The 17032-nt window shown below is 46.9% G+C and overlaps 2 protein-coding genes across 4 annotated transcripts in view; one reads left to right on the forward strand and one right to left on the reverse strand.

Annotated features, from left to right (window-relative positions):
- LOC125449241 (pyruvate carboxylase, mitochondrial-like) overlaps positions 1-17032 on the reverse strand; it is a 765853-nt gene that overhangs the window by 722695 nt on the left and 26126 nt on the right. The window lies entirely within an intron of this gene.
- On the forward strand, positions 8834-11251 carry sb:cb1058 (uncharacterized protein LOC394209 homolog). The gene is made up of 2 exons (XM_048525016.2): positions 8834-9500; positions 10721-11251. The coding sequence occupies exons 1-2, from the start codon at positions 9021-9023 to the stop codon at positions 10787-10789; spliced, it is 549 nt and encodes a 182-aa protein (XP_048380973.1). The 5' UTR covers positions 8834-9020; the 3' UTR covers positions 10790-11251.

The raw sequence follows: 17032 nt of genomic DNA on the forward strand, positions 1-17032 counted from the left end.
TGATTTCTCCAGACCCCTGTATATCAAAGGCCCTTATGATTGTTATACTAGTGCCTTTTTTAAATGCCTTTTCTATACTGATTTATTTGCTTCCCCACATCCTGACTACTGCCAGCAGGCCTGCATACAACTCCCATTCACGGCTTTTTCACTTTGCAATTCCTCATCTCTACCCACACAGATCCTACAGTTTCTGACTGTATTTAGTTATCAATTTACTTTTATTTCTTACTAATAACCCCAGCCCTTCTGCCCATCTGCCTGCCCACTCAATAGGATGTGTATCCTTGGATATTTAGCTCACAGCCCTAATGCCCTTAGAGCCATATCTCTGCCGATTTCAATCTGCACTACAACCTCATTAACTTTGTTTCGTTTATAATAAAGAAGTTATGCGTTGACTGACCCTCCCACTTCTCATAGTTGTTCCTTTATCTGCTGTGCCTGAAGTTACATTCCTGACCTTTCCCACACCCTCTCTCCTATTACTTATTACTGAGACTTTAATAACTTGAGCTTTCCCCTTTGGACTTTTACCACAGCTTTCCATTCACCATCCCCCCAGTCCACTATTTAGTTTAAAGCCCTGTCCACAGCCCTAGTTATGTGATGACTCTGGTCCCAGCATGATTAATGGCCCCAGCAGATACATGGAAACACCATCCCCTGCAAGTTCCCCTCCGAGCCAGTCACCATCCTGACTTGGAAATATATCGTTGTGCCTTCAGTAACACTGGGTCAAAATCCAGAATCTCATTTCTAGACGACACTGGATCTACCTACAGCATGTGGACTGCAGCGGGTCGAGGAAGCTCCACGACCACCTTCTCAAGGGAGCAATTATGGACAGAGAGTAAATGCTGGGACAAGCCAGCAATGCCCACATTGCACGAATGAATTACAACAAATGGGGGCAGATACAATCAGGAAAAGCTGTGGAAAGGGTTATGAATGCCATTTTTTTAAAAAAAGCAAAGCCCAATTAAGTGCTGGGTAATTGTGGGACAGTGACTCAGCGGTCAACACTGCTGCCTCACAGTGCCAGGAACCAAGGTTTGATTCCACCTTTGGGCAACTGCCTTTGTTTGCACCTTCTCCCCGTGTCTGTGTGGGTTTCCGCTGCGTGCGCCGGTTTCCTCCCATAGTCTGCAGATGAGCAGTTGGGTGGATTGGCTGTGCTAAAATTACCCTGTTGTATGCAGGTTAGGGTGAATTAGTCACGGTAAATAGCCCATAGTGCCCAAGGATGTGCAGGCTAGGTGGCCTAGCCATGGGAAATGTGATATTACTGGGGATAAGGGGCATCTAGGTGAGATGTTCTTCAGAGGGTCGGTGCAGACACAGTGGGTCGAATGGTCCCTGTCTCTCACTGTAGGGGTTCTAGGACTCAATGATGAGAGAACAGAGGCTGGGTTAAAACTTACTGAGAGTCCAACGTGCTTTGGGAAAGATTCACACGGGCCATTCCACACGTCAAGTTTTTGAGATCAGGAACGGATTGTCAGACTTCCACCTTGTGATAAAAAAAGGAAGCTTGAATGGTGACCTAACTCAAAAAGACAGAAAAAAGAGTGGGAAAAAACAAAACAGAAATGTTAAAACTGATAAAGCAGTAAACTGACAGCAGCCCTCTACATTACAATGTACGGGACTGCTCCGACTCATTTGCCTGTATTAATTGTGGTTTTCATTTCCATGTCAGATGCAAGGACTTTAAAATTATCAACAGGGAACACGCATAGGCCATTCAGCCCTTCCTGCCTGTTCTGTCGTTCAATAAGATCATGGTTGATCTGAGTCTGCTTCAAATCTACCTGTTTCCACCCCATTATGGATGAGTTGGGCAAAAAGGCCTGATTTATTGATTGATGTATTGATTGATTCATCGATTTATTGTCACGTGTACCGAAACACAGTGAAAAGCTTTGTTTAGAAGCAGATCATAGTTAGCAAAGGATGTACAGATCAAAAAGACCTAACAGAGGCGTACAGGTTACATTGCACAGGGCGTGCACAGGTGAGATCAACGTTAGCAAGATCAATTTTATTTGAGGCCAAAGAGTCCATTCATCAGTCTGATAACAGCTGGGAAGAAGCTGCTCCTGAACCTGTTGGTGTGTGTGTTTAACCTTCTGTATCTTCTGCCAGACGGAAGAGGCTGTAGGAGATCATTACCGGGTGCAATGAGTCTTTGATGACGTTGGCTGCCTTTCTGAGGTGGGGAAACCATGTAAATGGAGACCATGGATGGAACATTGGCTTCTGTGATTGTCTGGGCTGTTCTTACGGTCCTGGCAGACCAGGCCATTATGCACCCGGGCATTATGCTTTCAATGGTGGCATCTGTAGAAGTTGGTGAGGGACCTTATGGACATGTTAAATTTCCTGAGCTGCCTGCAGAAGAAGAGGCGTTGCTGTGTCTTCTTGACAAGCACATCTACGTGGGAAGTCCAGAACAGGTCGTCGGTTATCGTCACTCCTCGGAAGTTGGCGCTCTCCACGCTCTCAACCGTGGTCCCGTTGATGTAGGCGCGGGCATGTTCGCCTCCTTTCTTTCTGAAGTCAATGATCAGTTCTTCAGTTTTGCTGACATTGAGAGAGAGGCTGTTATCGTTGCATTACATCACCAAGCCCTCCATCTCCCATTGTAATTTGACTCACTGTTGTTAGATAGCCGTCCCACTATGGTGTTGTTGTCAGCAAACTTGCAGATGGCGTTCATTCAGAATTTGGTCATACACTTGTAGGTGTAAAAAGGAGTAGAGTGGGGGGCTGAGGACACATCCTTGGGGGACTCCAGTGTTGAGTGTTATTGTGGAGGCGGTGCAGTTACCTATCCACACTGATTGCGGCCTGTGGGTCAGGGAGCTGAGGATCCAGGAGCCGAGACCCAGGTCACAGAGTTTTGAGATCAGTCTGGAGGGGATAATGGTGTTGAAGGTGGAGCTGTAGTCAACGAGCAGGAGTCTGATGTAGATGTCTCTGATGTCCACATGTTCCAGCAATGAGTGTAAGGCTGAGAATACACCATCCTCTATGGACCTATTATGTTGTAGAGGTTCGAGTCAGACTGAGAGCTGGTGTTGATATGGGCCATGACCAGCTTCTTGAAGAACTTCCTGATTATGGAGGTCAGGGCCACTTGGTGGTAGTAATTTTGATACACTGCATGCGGTTTCTTACGCTCAGGAATGATGGTGGCCTTCTTGTAGTAGGTGGGGACTTTGGCTTGTAGGAGGAAGAGGTTGAAGATGTCGGTGAATACCTCCACCAGTTGGCCCACACAGGATCTGAGTGCTCGGCCGGGGACACCGTCTGTCGCTTTCCTTGGGTTGCTGTGGTGGTGATGGAGGGAACAGGCATGTCCGGGGCTTCTGGGTCACGCATGACCACCCCGCTGGCACTCTGGTCAAACTGAGCATAGAAAGCACTGAGCGCGTCAGGGAGGGATGTGTCGTTGTCTGCTGCCTTGCACTGCTTCATTTTGTATCTCGTAAAGTTGTTTAAGCTTACCTTTTGGATGGCAGAATTCTGTTTGGTAGGTCTGGGCTTCTAGCTTGGTCCAGTACTGCCTCTTGGTCTCCCTGATGGCTTTGCGAAGATCATATTTGGATTTCTTGCGTTGGTCCGGGTCATCTGTGTTGAATACTGCCTGTCCAGACTTCAGTAGGGAGTGGACTTCCTGTTTCATCCAAGGTTTACAGTTGGGTAACACTTGGATTGACTTCTTTGGTCCGCAGTCCTGCACACATTTGCTAAGGAAGCCCATGACTGTACTGGCATATTTGTCTAGGTTTTCTGCTGAACACTTGAACATGGCCCAGCCCACTGATCCCAAGCAGCCCCAGAGACGGTCTTCCACCAGAGAGCCAGGGAAGAGGAATGCAGTGCTGTGATCTGATTTTCTGAAGTTGTGGCTGGGGGGTGGAGCAGTGGGCATCTTTGATGGCTGCATAGCAGTGATTCAGCATGTTTGGCCCTCTGGTGGTGCAGGAGTTGCGTTGGTGGCATTTTGGCATTGCCAACTTGGGGTTGGCTTGGTTGAAGTCACCAGCCAAAATGAATAGGGCCTTGGGGAATTTTGTCTCTAGAGGCAGTGTAAATTTCATCTAAGGAATTCTTCACATCCGTGTCATGTGGAATGTCAGGATGGCGGAGGTGAACTCTCATGGCAGGCAGTAGGGACAGCATTTCACTGTAAGGTATTCGAGGTCAGGAGAGTAATGGCTTGCCAAGGTCACTACATCTGATCAGGAAGCATATCCCACTGCCCTTCACCTTATCTGAGGACACCATGTGGTCCACACGGTGTATGCAGAATCTGTTAGCTTGAGGGGCACAGTCGGGAATGGCAGGGTGAGCCAAGTCTCCCTGAAGGAGAGCGTACAATAGTCTCTCAGTTCCCTCAGGTAGGTAAGTCAGAATCTAAAGTTCATCTATTTTGTTTTTGATACTTTGGACATTTAATCGGAGGATGCTGGGGAGGGGAGTCTTGAAACAGTGTTGTTTCAACCTCACCTTCAGGCCAGCATGTTTCCCTTGTTTCCTTGGTGGTTTCTTGCATCTTGATGGTCGGGGGGTGGGGAATGGTGGTGGCGGCGGTGATGGTAGTCGGGTGTCGGTGCTGCAAGTCTGCTGCTCCAACAGGCGAGTGAGTCCGGTTGGGTCGGTCTGGGCCTTCCCCAGAGCAGGACACCGTGAGGTTGGAGGTTGGGCGTGTTCACATGCTGTCTTGACTCTGTAACTCCATCATGAATCTGTCTATTTCTGCCTTAAAAGTATTTACAGATTCCAAATCCACTGCCTTTTGAGGAAAGGCATTCTGATTCTCCAAGAGAAGATAATTATCCCTCATCCCTGTCTTAAACAGGAAGGGAAATGACCGTGAGGAATATTGGCTCAGCCATGACCCTGGCCAATGGTGGAGTCGGATCGATGGACCGAATTGCCTGCTGCCTGCTCCTGTTCCGATTTCTCATGATCTTAGCACTTTTTAAAGCTACAACCTTCTGCCTCCAAGAATGGCAAGGGCAGCAAATACATAGAAACACTACTTCTCTACAAATACTCGACTAAACCCCATCCCATTCTGACTTGGAAATATGTCACAGTGCTGTCGGGTCAAAATCATAATCACTGCCTGAAATGAAGATTAAAGAACATGGTACTGAAGGAAACTTGGCAAGATGGATCAGAGATAATGGGAACTGCAGATGCTGGAGAATCCAAGATAATAAAATGTGAGGCTGGATGAACACAGCAGGCCCAGCAGCATCTCAGGAGCACAAAAGCTGATGTTTCGGGCCTAGACCCTTCATCAGAGATGGGGATGGGGTGAGGGTTCTGGAATAAATAGGGAGAGAGGGGGAGGCGGACCGACCCTTCCTCCCACCCCAAGCCACACCTCCATCTCCTACCTATTAACCTCATCCCACCTCCTTGACCTGTCCGTCTTCCCTGGACTGACCTATCCCCTCCCCACCTCCCCACCTATACTCTCCTCTCCACCTATCTTCTTTTCTCTCCATCTTCGGTCCGCCTCCCCCTCTCTCCTTATTTATTCCAGAACCCTCACCCCATCCCCTTCTCTGATGAAGGGTCTAGGCCCGAAACGTCAGCTTTTGTGCTCCTGAGATGCTGCTGGGCCTGCTGTGTTCATCCAGCCTCACATTTTATTGTCTTGAGATGGATCAGAAACTGGCTTAGTAATAAGAGACAAAGGGTGGGGGAGTGGTGGTAGAAGGCTGTTTGAGTGACTGGAGGCCAGTATCCAGCGGTATACCATAGGTTCAGTGCTGGGACCCTTACTGTTTGTTATATACATAAACAATATCAATGAAAGTGTGGGGGGAGTGTTAAGCGAGTCTGCAGATGACATTGAGATTGGAAGGATGGTTAATCATGAAGTAGATGGTTGTAGGGTACAGGAAGATATAGATGTGTTGATTGGCAAATGGAATTTAGGATAGAATAGAATATCCTTAATTGTCACACATACTCCATTGTACCAGGACAGGGAAAAGCTTTTATAATGTAATCCTCGTATGGCAACATCTTGGTTGCAAGTACCTAGATACAAATCTAGGAGGAATAAAAAGTATTTACATTATTTTACAGAGTTTAAAGCATAAGTTAGAAATAAGATATCATTAAATGACTGACAGTACAGTCAGGTAAAAAAGTCAAATAAACATTACACTGTAGCAGCTCAGCGCAGGGCCTCCACACGTGGTGCTCTGCTCGCCTGCACCAGACCCCAGGCCAACAGCCACTCCCGCTCTGCTTCAAGCCTCCAGTCTGCTCCTTACCGGCACTCAGCTGCTCCAAGGTAAGTTCCAGGACTGGCTCCCCTGTGCTGGTCTCTGTCTGGAACTTGCAGCCTGCGCACTGCTGCAGGACTTGCTCCCCTCGTGCTGCTCAGGGGCTGCTCCCCCACACACTGCTCCAGGGGCGAACAGCCCACGTGCTGTTCTGGGACTCGCTGCTCTGGGACTGCTTCCCCACACACAGCTCTAGGGGCTCGCAGCCCGCGCATTGTACAGGGCTTGCACCCAGCATTGATCCAGGACTCGCTGCTCTGGGATTTGCTAGGTGTGCCCGCTGCTGATCTAGGATTCGCCTGGACAGAGAGTGGGAGAGAAGAAGATAAAGAAAAAAAGAGAGGACATATAGAAAACAAAAGAAAAAGAACAGGCAGAGCAGAGAAACTTCAGCAGAAGCATTTTACTCTGCCACTATCTTGCTCTGATCAGTGTGAGGTACTGCCCTTTGTAAGTGGAGACAAGATGAGGGAGTATTTAATTGGCAGGACACTGTAGCTTAGATAAACAGAGAGATCTTGGAGTTTTTATTCACAGATCCCTGAAGTCAGCAAGAGCACGTGAACAGGATGGTTAAGAAGGCATAAGGGACACTTCCTTTCATCAGTTGTAGCACAGAGTACAAGAGCAAGGTGGTAATGCTGGAGTTGAGTCAGCTGGAGTACTGTGTGCTGTTCTGGTCATCTCACCACAGGAAGGATGTAATAGCAGTAGAGGGGGTACAGAGGAGGTTTGCCAGGATGTGGTCTGGGTGGAGAAACTGAGCTGTAAGGAGAGACTAGATAGGCTTGGATTGTTTTCTTTAGAACAGAAAAGATTGAGGGGGCATGATTGAGTTGTATAAGGTTATGAAGGTATGGACAGGTTAAAAAGAGTAGCTGTTGCCCTTGGTTGAGGGGTCAATCACACGGGGCATAGTTTTGGGGTAAGAGGCAGTAGATTCAAAGGGGATTTGAGAAAAACCTTTTCAATCTAGATGGTGGGAATCTGGAATGCACTGCCTGGGAAGATAGTGCAGGCTGGAAACCTTACAACCTTTAAAAAAGATTTGGACTAACACTTGAAATATTGTAACATTGAAGGATTTGGGACAAATGCAGGAAATTGGGATTTGTGTGCCTTTATTGGTAGTTAAGTCAGTGCAGACTCGATGGGCCAAAGGGCCTTTTCTGCACTGTATGAATCTACGACTCTAAATGGGTGCCCCCTTTTGTTTAAACAGTGATCCTAGTTCTAGATTCTCCCACAACAGGAAACATCGTCACCACCTCCACCTGGTCAAATCCCCTCAGGATCTTATATGTTTCAAATGAAGTCACTTCTAACTCCAGAGGATATAGGCCTAGCCTGACTTGTCAGGCGTTATGACCGAGTAGATACAGAGAGTGAACCTCCTGTTGTGGGGACACTGTTGAAGTAGGATTGCCCCTTATCAACTTTCTAGGGGGGCATTTCAGAACAAACGTCTTCACCCAGAGGTTTTTAAAAATTAATTCACAGGATGAGGGTATTTTTCAGCATTTATTGCCTAGCTCTAATTGCCCAAAGGGTACTTAAGAGTTAACCACAGTGCTCGCTGGGCGGCATGGTAGCTCAGTGATTAGCACTGCTGCCTCACTGCACCTTGGACCTCGGTTCAATTCCACCCACGGATGACTGTGTGGAGTTTGCACATTTTCCCAATGTCTGCGTGGGTTTCCTCTGGGTGCTCTGATTTCCTCCCATAGTCCAAAGATATGCAGGTTGGGTGGATTGGCCATGCTAAATTGTTCATAGTGTGCAGGCTAGGTGGATTAGACATGGAAATGTAGACTGGGGGGGGGGGTCTGGGTGGGATGCGATTTGGATGGTTGATGTACACTTGATGGGCTGAATGGCCAGCTTCCACAGTTGGGATTCGATGGGTCTGGAGTCACATGTAGCGAGTTTTGAGAAGATTTGTAGCTCAGGTTGAGGTTCTGGATGTGAGTTTGCTCGCTGAGCTAAAAGGTTCGTTTTCAGACGTTTCGTCACCATACTAGGTAACATCATCAGTGAGCCTCCGACGAAGCACTGGTGTTATGTCCCGCTTTCTATTTGGTTCGTTTTCAGACGTTTCATCACCATACCAGGTAACATCATCAGTGAGCCTCCGACGAAGCGCTGGTGTTATGTCCCGCTTTCTAGTCACATGTAGGCCAGTTCAGGATGACAGTTTACTTCCCTAAAGGAAGACTTTTTCCAACAATGATCATTACTAGATACTTAATTACTGAGATTTAATTGAATTCAAATTAGCTCATCTACCCTGGAGGGATTGGAACTCAGGTCCCTAGACATTAACCTGTGTTTCTCCAGATTGACAGCCAGAAATAACAGCATCAGGCTGCTACCTCGCTAGGGAGAGGCTCACAAATGTGGAGCTGGCTTCTACAGGGAGCGATCGAAGTGTAGCTATGTCAGAGGGCAACATCAGTGGGAGGGAAAGAGGAGGGGTTTGAGACAGGAGGGTTAGACAGGGGGATAGGTGGAGTAGAAGGGCTCGGTATGTGGACCGAATGATCCTTCCCTGTGCTGTATGCTGACATAAGGAGTGCTGACGTGGTCTAGGTATCACTGACCTTTGGACTCCCTTGATTGTAAAAGCTCCAGCACAACTTCAGAGGACAAAAGAACAGTCAGGCTATTAGTGCTAGCCAGACTCGGACCTGCGATCGGACCATGAAGGAGCAGATTAATTCCGATTGCGGGGCACAGGGCATAGAGACAATGGCAGGCCCATTTTACCCGGAGGCCCCAAGCTTCCTGGATAAATCTCCCGGCTTCTACACCAGGCTGGGGGAGACAGAGGCCGAAGTGGAAGCTGCCTTTGGCGACGAGGGACTGACATCCTGGAAGAGTGACAGCCCGCTCTGCCCAGAGTCCCACGCTGACACCAGGCCTCAACCGAGGGGCAGGAGCAAGAAGGCAGGGGGTCCCAGGCTGGAGGGAGACAAATGTGATGCCAGTAAGGGAGTGCTGCCCGCTGTCACGCACAGAAATGAGGGGATGAAGAGGTCCAGCCGCAATCACAGAACCAGCACCAATCACACCGGCGTTCTGAGTGACGACCACCAACTGCTCTTGAAAAGACGGGCCAAATGGAGGGATAACAACCCTGGCACCCAGAGGAAGAACAAGGTGTTCAGGAAATACAGAGAGGTACAGGGCCACATGGCAACATTAAATCAAACCAGTGTTGATCTGCTGACCGTATATGTGAAGCATGTATATCCAGTGGGTTTAAAATCTTCTGGATAGGTATCTGGTGGGTGTATATCTAATGGGTGTAAATCCAGCAGGTGCATATATGATGGATATGTAAAGATGTGTGTATATCTGGAAGGTGTATACCTGTTGGGTGCATTTCTGGCAGGTGTAAATCTGCTGGGAGCACACATGGTGGGTGTAAATCAGGGGTCTATACCTTGTGAGTGTATAATCTGTGCGTGTATACCTGGTGGGTGTGGATCAGCTGAGTGCATATCTGGAGGGTATATGTATATTGGGTGCAATTATGATGGGCCACAATCTGATGGGTGTACATCTGGGGGTCTATACCTTGTGAGTGAAATGTGGTGTCTGTAGACCTGGTGGGTGTGTATCTGGTAGGTGTAAATCTGGTGAGTATGTATCTGGTGGATATATATTTAGTGGCTGTATATGTGGAGTGCGTGTATCTGGCAGGAGTAAAGCTGGCAGGCATAGATCGGATGGTGTATATCTGGCAGGTGTGAATCAGATGAGTGAAAACCTGGTGGGTGGAAATTCAATGGGTTGTAAATCAGAAGAATGTAAACCTGGTGCGTATATATATATCAGGTGGGTGTAAATCAGCTGGGTTTGTGTTGGGTGGGTGTGTGTGCATTGAACTGGTATGAATTGTGTGCATGTCAGTTGAATGGATGTGAATCCGGTGAGTGTGAATTGGTGGATGTGAATTAGGTGGGTGTGTAACAGGTGGGTGTGAATTGAGTGAGATATCAAAAAGGCATGAATCCAGTGCCAGAATGTCATACTCTCATCACTCTGAGTCAGGTAGGTCATCAGGGAGTCTGAGTTCAGAACACTGACACACACTCCAGAATGGGACTCCCAACACAGTGCGAAAAGGGAGAGCCGCAGTCTTTTAGGGTAGACAGAAAATATCCCAGGCCCACTATGGAAGTGGGGGGAAGGTACACGAGACATGAGGCAATCCCTCTTGGAGAATACATATCACACAACCAACATCACAAAAATGATACAATTTGGTGATTATAACATTGTTGTTTGTGGGAGCTGTACACCATTGATTGTGCTGAGATGGTGAAAGTTGCTTTTATCAGTTTTAACTCTATGCCACAAATTCTAACTGTGTCCTTGGGTTTTCTTCTTGGCAGGACTTTGATAGAGCCTTTCGACGTGGATGGGAGCACTTCCTAGCAAACATTTACCGTCTGACACGCTGAGGGATCCAGTTTAGCGTGGATGGCCATTGAAAAGCCAACAATTGGGAAAACTGGACAGAACCTGGACTCCCACTGAGTGCCTTGTCTTCATCTAACCATTTCTAAATAAACTGAGGGGGTGACACAGCACAGAATTCCACCCAATGTCCCTGTTGTAATTAGATCGCCGGTTGACTGTGGAGACAGAATCAAGAGACACGGCTTTCCTTTGCAAAGTTTATTGATTAGCTCAGTCTCACAGCTCTCACGACACCTCCACTTTAACAGCTACTCTATGTATACACGTGCAGATATTTTCCAAATCAACCTGTTCATGTTTTGTGGGGCAAGACCTGGACTCGGACCTCCTGGGTCAGAAATCGGGACATTACCAGAGTGCCACAAGAGCCCTTTCTATTTATATGCTCTACCTGCTTCTCTTAACCTCAGCAATGATGTAAATGGAACTTCAATAAAAACATTGGCAAGATGTTAACACCGTAGCCGAATCTTTTAAAGATCTATGCAATTAATCACACTCCCTTTGCACTTTCCCTGTGGCTACAAGGTTTTACTACTCTATATTTAGCCTTTATGTGTGGTTAGACATAGTGGTAGCATTTGTACTTGAGAGTCCCAGCTAATGCTATGTGGACACCAGGTTCAAATCTCACCATGACAATTTGCAGAATTCAAATTACTTTTGGAATACTGTGTTAGATTCTGGTTCCCCCTGCTATAGAAAAGATGTAGTGAAACTTGAAAGGGTTCAGAAAAGATTTACAAGGATGTTGCCAGAATTGCAGGGCTTGATCTATGAGGAGGCTGGGGCTATTTTCCCTGGAGTGTCAGAAACTGAGGGGTGATCTTATTGAGGCTGATAAAATCATAAGGGGCACGGATAGGGCGAATAGGCAGGTATTTTTCCCCCCAAGTGTAGGCGAGTCCAAAACTACAGGGCATAGGTTTAAGGTGAGAGGGGAAAGATTTAAAAGGGACCTGAGGGGCAACCTTTTCTCGCAGAGGATGGTGTGTGTATGGAATGAGCTGCCAGAGGAAGTGTGAAGGCTGGTACAATTACATCAATTTAAAGGTGTCCAGATGTGTACAAGAATAAGGTGTAGCGGGATATGGGCCAGATGGTGGCAAATGGGATTTGATTAATTTAGGATATCTGGTCATCACAGATGGCTTGGATGAAAGGGTCTATTTCCATGCTGCACAACTTTATGACTCTATAAATTAGGTTGATTTTAAAAACGAAAGTGATGACACTTGTTGTGAGGGCTCACGTGGTTCTTTAATGCTGTCCAGGGAGGGAAAGCTACTATCCTCCGCTGATCTGGCCTACACGTGACTCCAGACCCACAGCAATGTGTTGTCAATCTCTTGACTGCTCCCACAGTCCAAATTGAACTGGCCATGCCAAATTATCCACGGTATCCAGAGATGTGCAAGCTTGGTGGATTAGCCATGGGAAATTTAAAGTTACAGGGGTGGGGTGGGATTGAGTCTGGGTAGGGCTGGTAAGGACTCAATGGGCTGAATGGCCTGCTGCCACACTGTAGGGATTCTATACTTGTTGCATCTCCTTCACAAAGATGGGGTGCAAATTTTGTAGCATATGGGGAATGGGCAAATATCCAGGGATTTGGGGACGAGGCAAATACAGTACCACAAGTGTGAGGGGCTGAATGAGTTTCTTGTGACCACGGTGGCTCAGTGGTTAGCACTGCAGCCTCACAGCGCCAGGGACCCAGGTTCAATTCCAGCCTCAGGTAACTGTCTGTGTGGAGTTTGCACATTCTCCCCGTCTCTGCGTGGGTTTCCTCCGGGTGCTCTGGCTTCCTCCCACAGTTCAAAGATGTGCAGGCTAGGTGGATTGGCCATGCTAAATTGCCCGTAGTGTTCAGGAGTGTGTGGGTTACACGGGGATGGGTCTGGGCGGGATGCTTCAAGGGGCAGTGTGGACTTGTTGGGCTGAAGGAGCTGTTTCCACACTGTAGGGAATCTAATCAAAAAAATCTAATCTTAAGGGCCTGAAAGATAATGAACTAAGCAGCACCTCTGACTGACCCTGTGTGTGTGTGCGCGCGCGTGTGTGTTTTTTTGCTGTTTTTCCTAACTTCCTTGAAAACACTTTCGAACAATTATTCCAAATTTGTTAGAAATCAAGGGACAAATATTATTTTACTTGGTGCCGTGGTTGGAGATGGGAGTGCAGGAAACCTCCAGGAGGAGGATGCATTTGCATGCCAGAACATAGATTGGTGAGGGCATGGCAATGGGTGAGTGGGGGTAGTTTAGGCTGGTGAGTGGATAATGGGTGAGTTGGGGTGGTTTAGACTGGTGAGGAGGTGGTGATGGGTGGGGCAGGAGAATTTAGACTGGGAGAGGGGGTGGCACTGTGAGAGTGAGGGTAGTTTAGACTGGGTGAGGAGATGACAATGGGTGGGGCAGGGGAGTTTAGACTGGGTGGAGGAGAGATGGGTGAGTGTAGCTTAGACCAATGAGGAGGCAGCAGTGGGTGAGGGGGTGGCAACAGATAAGTGGAAGGGTAGTTTAGATTGGTGAAGGAGTGGTGATGGGTGAGAGTGGGGTGTAGTGATGACTGAGAGTGAGGGGTAGTTTAGACTGACAAGGAGGTGCCAGCGATAAAGTCGGGTTTGAAATAGTGAGTGTGTTTGAGAGCCAGAGAGATCGCGAGTGTAAGAGAAAGGTCCTTCGCTCCATTAGATTCGCGCTTGTCAAAAACAACCACCTGACTAACTTCCTCCCAATTGCTAACACTTGTCCCCATGCGGGGTGTGGTTACAACTGAACTCTGGAGTCAAACCAGGTGCCAAGACAGAAAACAGCAAGGTTCACTCAGAGAAGCTGAGCCAGTGGCGAGAGGCAGGATATAATGTTGAGGGCCCAAAGGATGAGTTACTGAAGGTTAATTTATCTTTTTCTGAATGCACCTTTTATCCTAGATTCCACCGTGTGAAGCATGAAGGAGAGTTGTGGGAACTTGTTTGGGTATGGGAACAGTGGGGGATTGTGATTAGATGTAACTCAGTCCTCATTTGAAAATCATATATTTAGACATTGCATAATATGATTATAATACTTAGTTGATAGATTGCAATTACAGTTTCCCAAATGCAACTTTACAAATGAAGCCTAACTTGTACTGAATACCATTTTGCCACTAGCAGTGCTACAGAACCTCTCTTGGATGTATCAAGTAACTACAGCATGACAAGTTGACGCAAGTCACCACTCATTATGGAAACAGAAAATGCTGCCAGTCCCCAGCCAATCTGGCAGAAATTATGAAGGGAGAAAGAGAGTTCACACTTCTTTTTTTGCCCAGATGTCCAGCATCTAAACATTTTGCTTCTATCATTGAAAAGAGAGACAGGTTGCCGAGACTTTGCATCTTGTTCTCTGCAGGACAAAATGCAAAGCATTTCAAAATGATCACAACAATTTTTTCCTGCAGAAGAAGGGGCTGCTGATTGATGTTAGTTAAGTTAATCAGAGGGACTCGTAATATGGATCATTTATGCTTGCTAGAAGTGACAAATATGCATACACAGCGACCACTACAACATGAAACTTGAACACCTTCTCCCATTTTTTGAATCCCACAGGAGCTTGGGGAGCCTATGATTGACATGGAGAAATCCAAAACAATGTCTTGGACTTGCCAACCAATCAGCACCCTTCTCTCCCGTGGTACAAACTGTCATGAGAGATTGAAATTTGGCATTCTTTCTGCAAGATGCCGAACTTCAACAACATGATTCCCTTTCCAGCCATGTTTTGCTTGTTGTCCCCAATATAGATGTACACGCAGCCATTTATAATGGGGGAAATTGTGTGTGTAGTTGTCAGGCACCGAATGCAAAAACAGTATAAAATAATCACACATCTGGCACCTGTTAAACTAAAAACTCTTTTGCATAATAATAGTGTGTTGAAAACTACGACTTGCTGGAATCACAGTCATTGGTGAGTTTCAGCTTGCAACAGCCAGAGTGTCCCAGGAGGAGGAATCACCGCCGCAATACTTTTGCATTCTCTAAGTCCAGTACAAGTGCAGATGAAAGGGGCTGAATGGCCTTCTCCTGCTCTTCCGTAACGTCTTGGTCCAGCTTGTACACTTGCTCCTCTGCCAGCACTGGGCTGGATGATCAATGCTGCTTTGAACAACCGGTGTCCAAAACTGCTGGCCGTGGCCCCTCCCATGACATAGTGGAACAGAATTTTGGGTTGTAAGGGTCCTCTACAACTTGATTCCTGACAGCCCCTTTAAACTCTCGCTTTTATTTTGTCAGTGGATGTGACCCAATGGACAGCACTACTGCTGCTGCAAAATAGCTCATGAATCGTTGGTCTTTATTCTTTCCATTAGACTAATTTTGCTTTTTCATCATCTTGCTAACAACCTCTCCCCCGTCCTCCAGCTTCTCCTAACCACTGTCCCCAACTCAACAACTGAAGACTTCCCTCAACATCCCTGAAAAAGACTCCAGGTTTTCCCCCTACCCACTCCAAACACTCTCCCCAAGTTATTATTTTCCAAGTCATCACCCCTGGAGGGATGGACCCCAAAAAGGAAATGCTGACTTGGCGGAGCCACAGCATCACACAGAGGAAAGAATAAAGAAAAAAAACACAGCGAAAGATAGAGTGAATCTTGCTGCCAACGTATCTGGTCAAAGTTGAGCAGCCTGTCCCATGTAGCCATTAATAGAGGAAGGCAATTAAGTAACTAACAGCAGGAGCAGATTTTAAAGGTACCCCATTGTCCTCATGGAGATCACTGCTCAACAGTTCTGTATTGAATTAACTGCACAGACATGGACCATTTAAGTCCAACATCCAGTTTACCCCATAATTTTATGCTCTGCATAAATTTACTCCAGTTTCCCCACCTCTCTCCCATTTCACCCATATTCCTCGATTCCTTTCTCCCTCCCTTTCTTTTGAAATGTCTCTGTATGATTCCCCTCAACCCTCCCTAAGGGTGCAAGTTCCATATTCTTACCGCTCTCTGGGTAAAGTTGTTTCTCCTGGATTCTCAATTCGATCTAACAGTGAATGTTTTTGATTGATGGCCCCTTGTCTTGGGTTCCAACATACTCTGTTGAACCCCTTTAATTCTCTGACAGTCTTTTGATCAGATTGGCTATATTTCAGTCTTCTCTTTAGTTCAGAGTCCTGTTCTGTTCAACCTCTCCTAATAACTATCCAAGTCCAGTATCACAGAATGTAAAACGGTATGGCACAGGAATAGGCCTTTTGGCTCACCATGTCTATGCTGATCACAATGCTAAATGCTAAACTAATCCCATCTGCCAATCCATGGTTTGTATACCTCTATCCCTGCCTGTTCATGTGCCTGTGTGAACGCCCCTTAAACATTGCCACTGTATCTTCTTCTACCACCTCCCCTGGCAGCATGTGCCAGATGGTCTCTGTGTTAAAATATGCTCTTTGCACACATCCCTTAAATTCTACCCGTTCTCTCGTTAAACCTGCTAGCATTTCACATTTTCACCCTGCAGAAAAGAACCGCATTTTTTTTCTTTAAACCTCATTCATTATTTCTGTACAATTTGGACAATGTGGCCAATATTTGATGGCCATGCCTGGAGGCCAAACTAAGTAAACGTATAAGGTATCTCATGAGGGAGTGAGAGAAACAACTGGTGGTGGTAGTTTAACCTGAGGGTCACCAGGCCTCAGGCAAGGGGAGAGATTGAGAAGACGGGACCTTCACTGAGTTGAGCAGGAATCAAACCCGCTCTGTTGAACTTGCCAACCAGCCAAGTGACCCCCTGGCATCTAACCAAAAAATGCCCAGGCATTCCCTGTACAAATAACAAAAAAATGCAGGACCAATCTAACCTGGTTAATCAGCCCTTCGGCCTGCTCTCAGTCACCAGCTCAGAGATAACGGAGCCAGTTGGTTCTAGCTCAATGAGCTGCTCATGGATAGCTGGTTTGGGTTCTGCCGGGGCCACTCAGTGCCAGAGCTCACCACAGCTCTGGATGTGAGTTTGCTCGCTGAGTTGGAAGGTTCGTTTTCAAACGTTTCGTAACATCATCAGTGAGCCTCCGGTGAAGCGCTGGCTTCACCGGAGGCTCACTGATGATGTTACCTAGAATGGTGATGAAACGTCTGAAAACGAACCTTCCAGCTCAGTGAGCAAACTCACATCCAGAACCTCAACCTGAGCTACAAATCTTCTCAAAACTTGGTCACCACAG

This window comes from Stegostoma tigrinum, chromosome 42 (genome assembly GCF_030684315.1).
Source record: "Stegostoma tigrinum isolate sSteTig4 chromosome 42, sSteTig4.hap1, whole genome shotgun sequence".
Taxonomy (NCBI): Eukaryota; Metazoa; Chordata; class Chondrichthyes; order Orectolobiformes; family Stegostomatidae; genus Stegostoma; species Stegostoma tigrinum.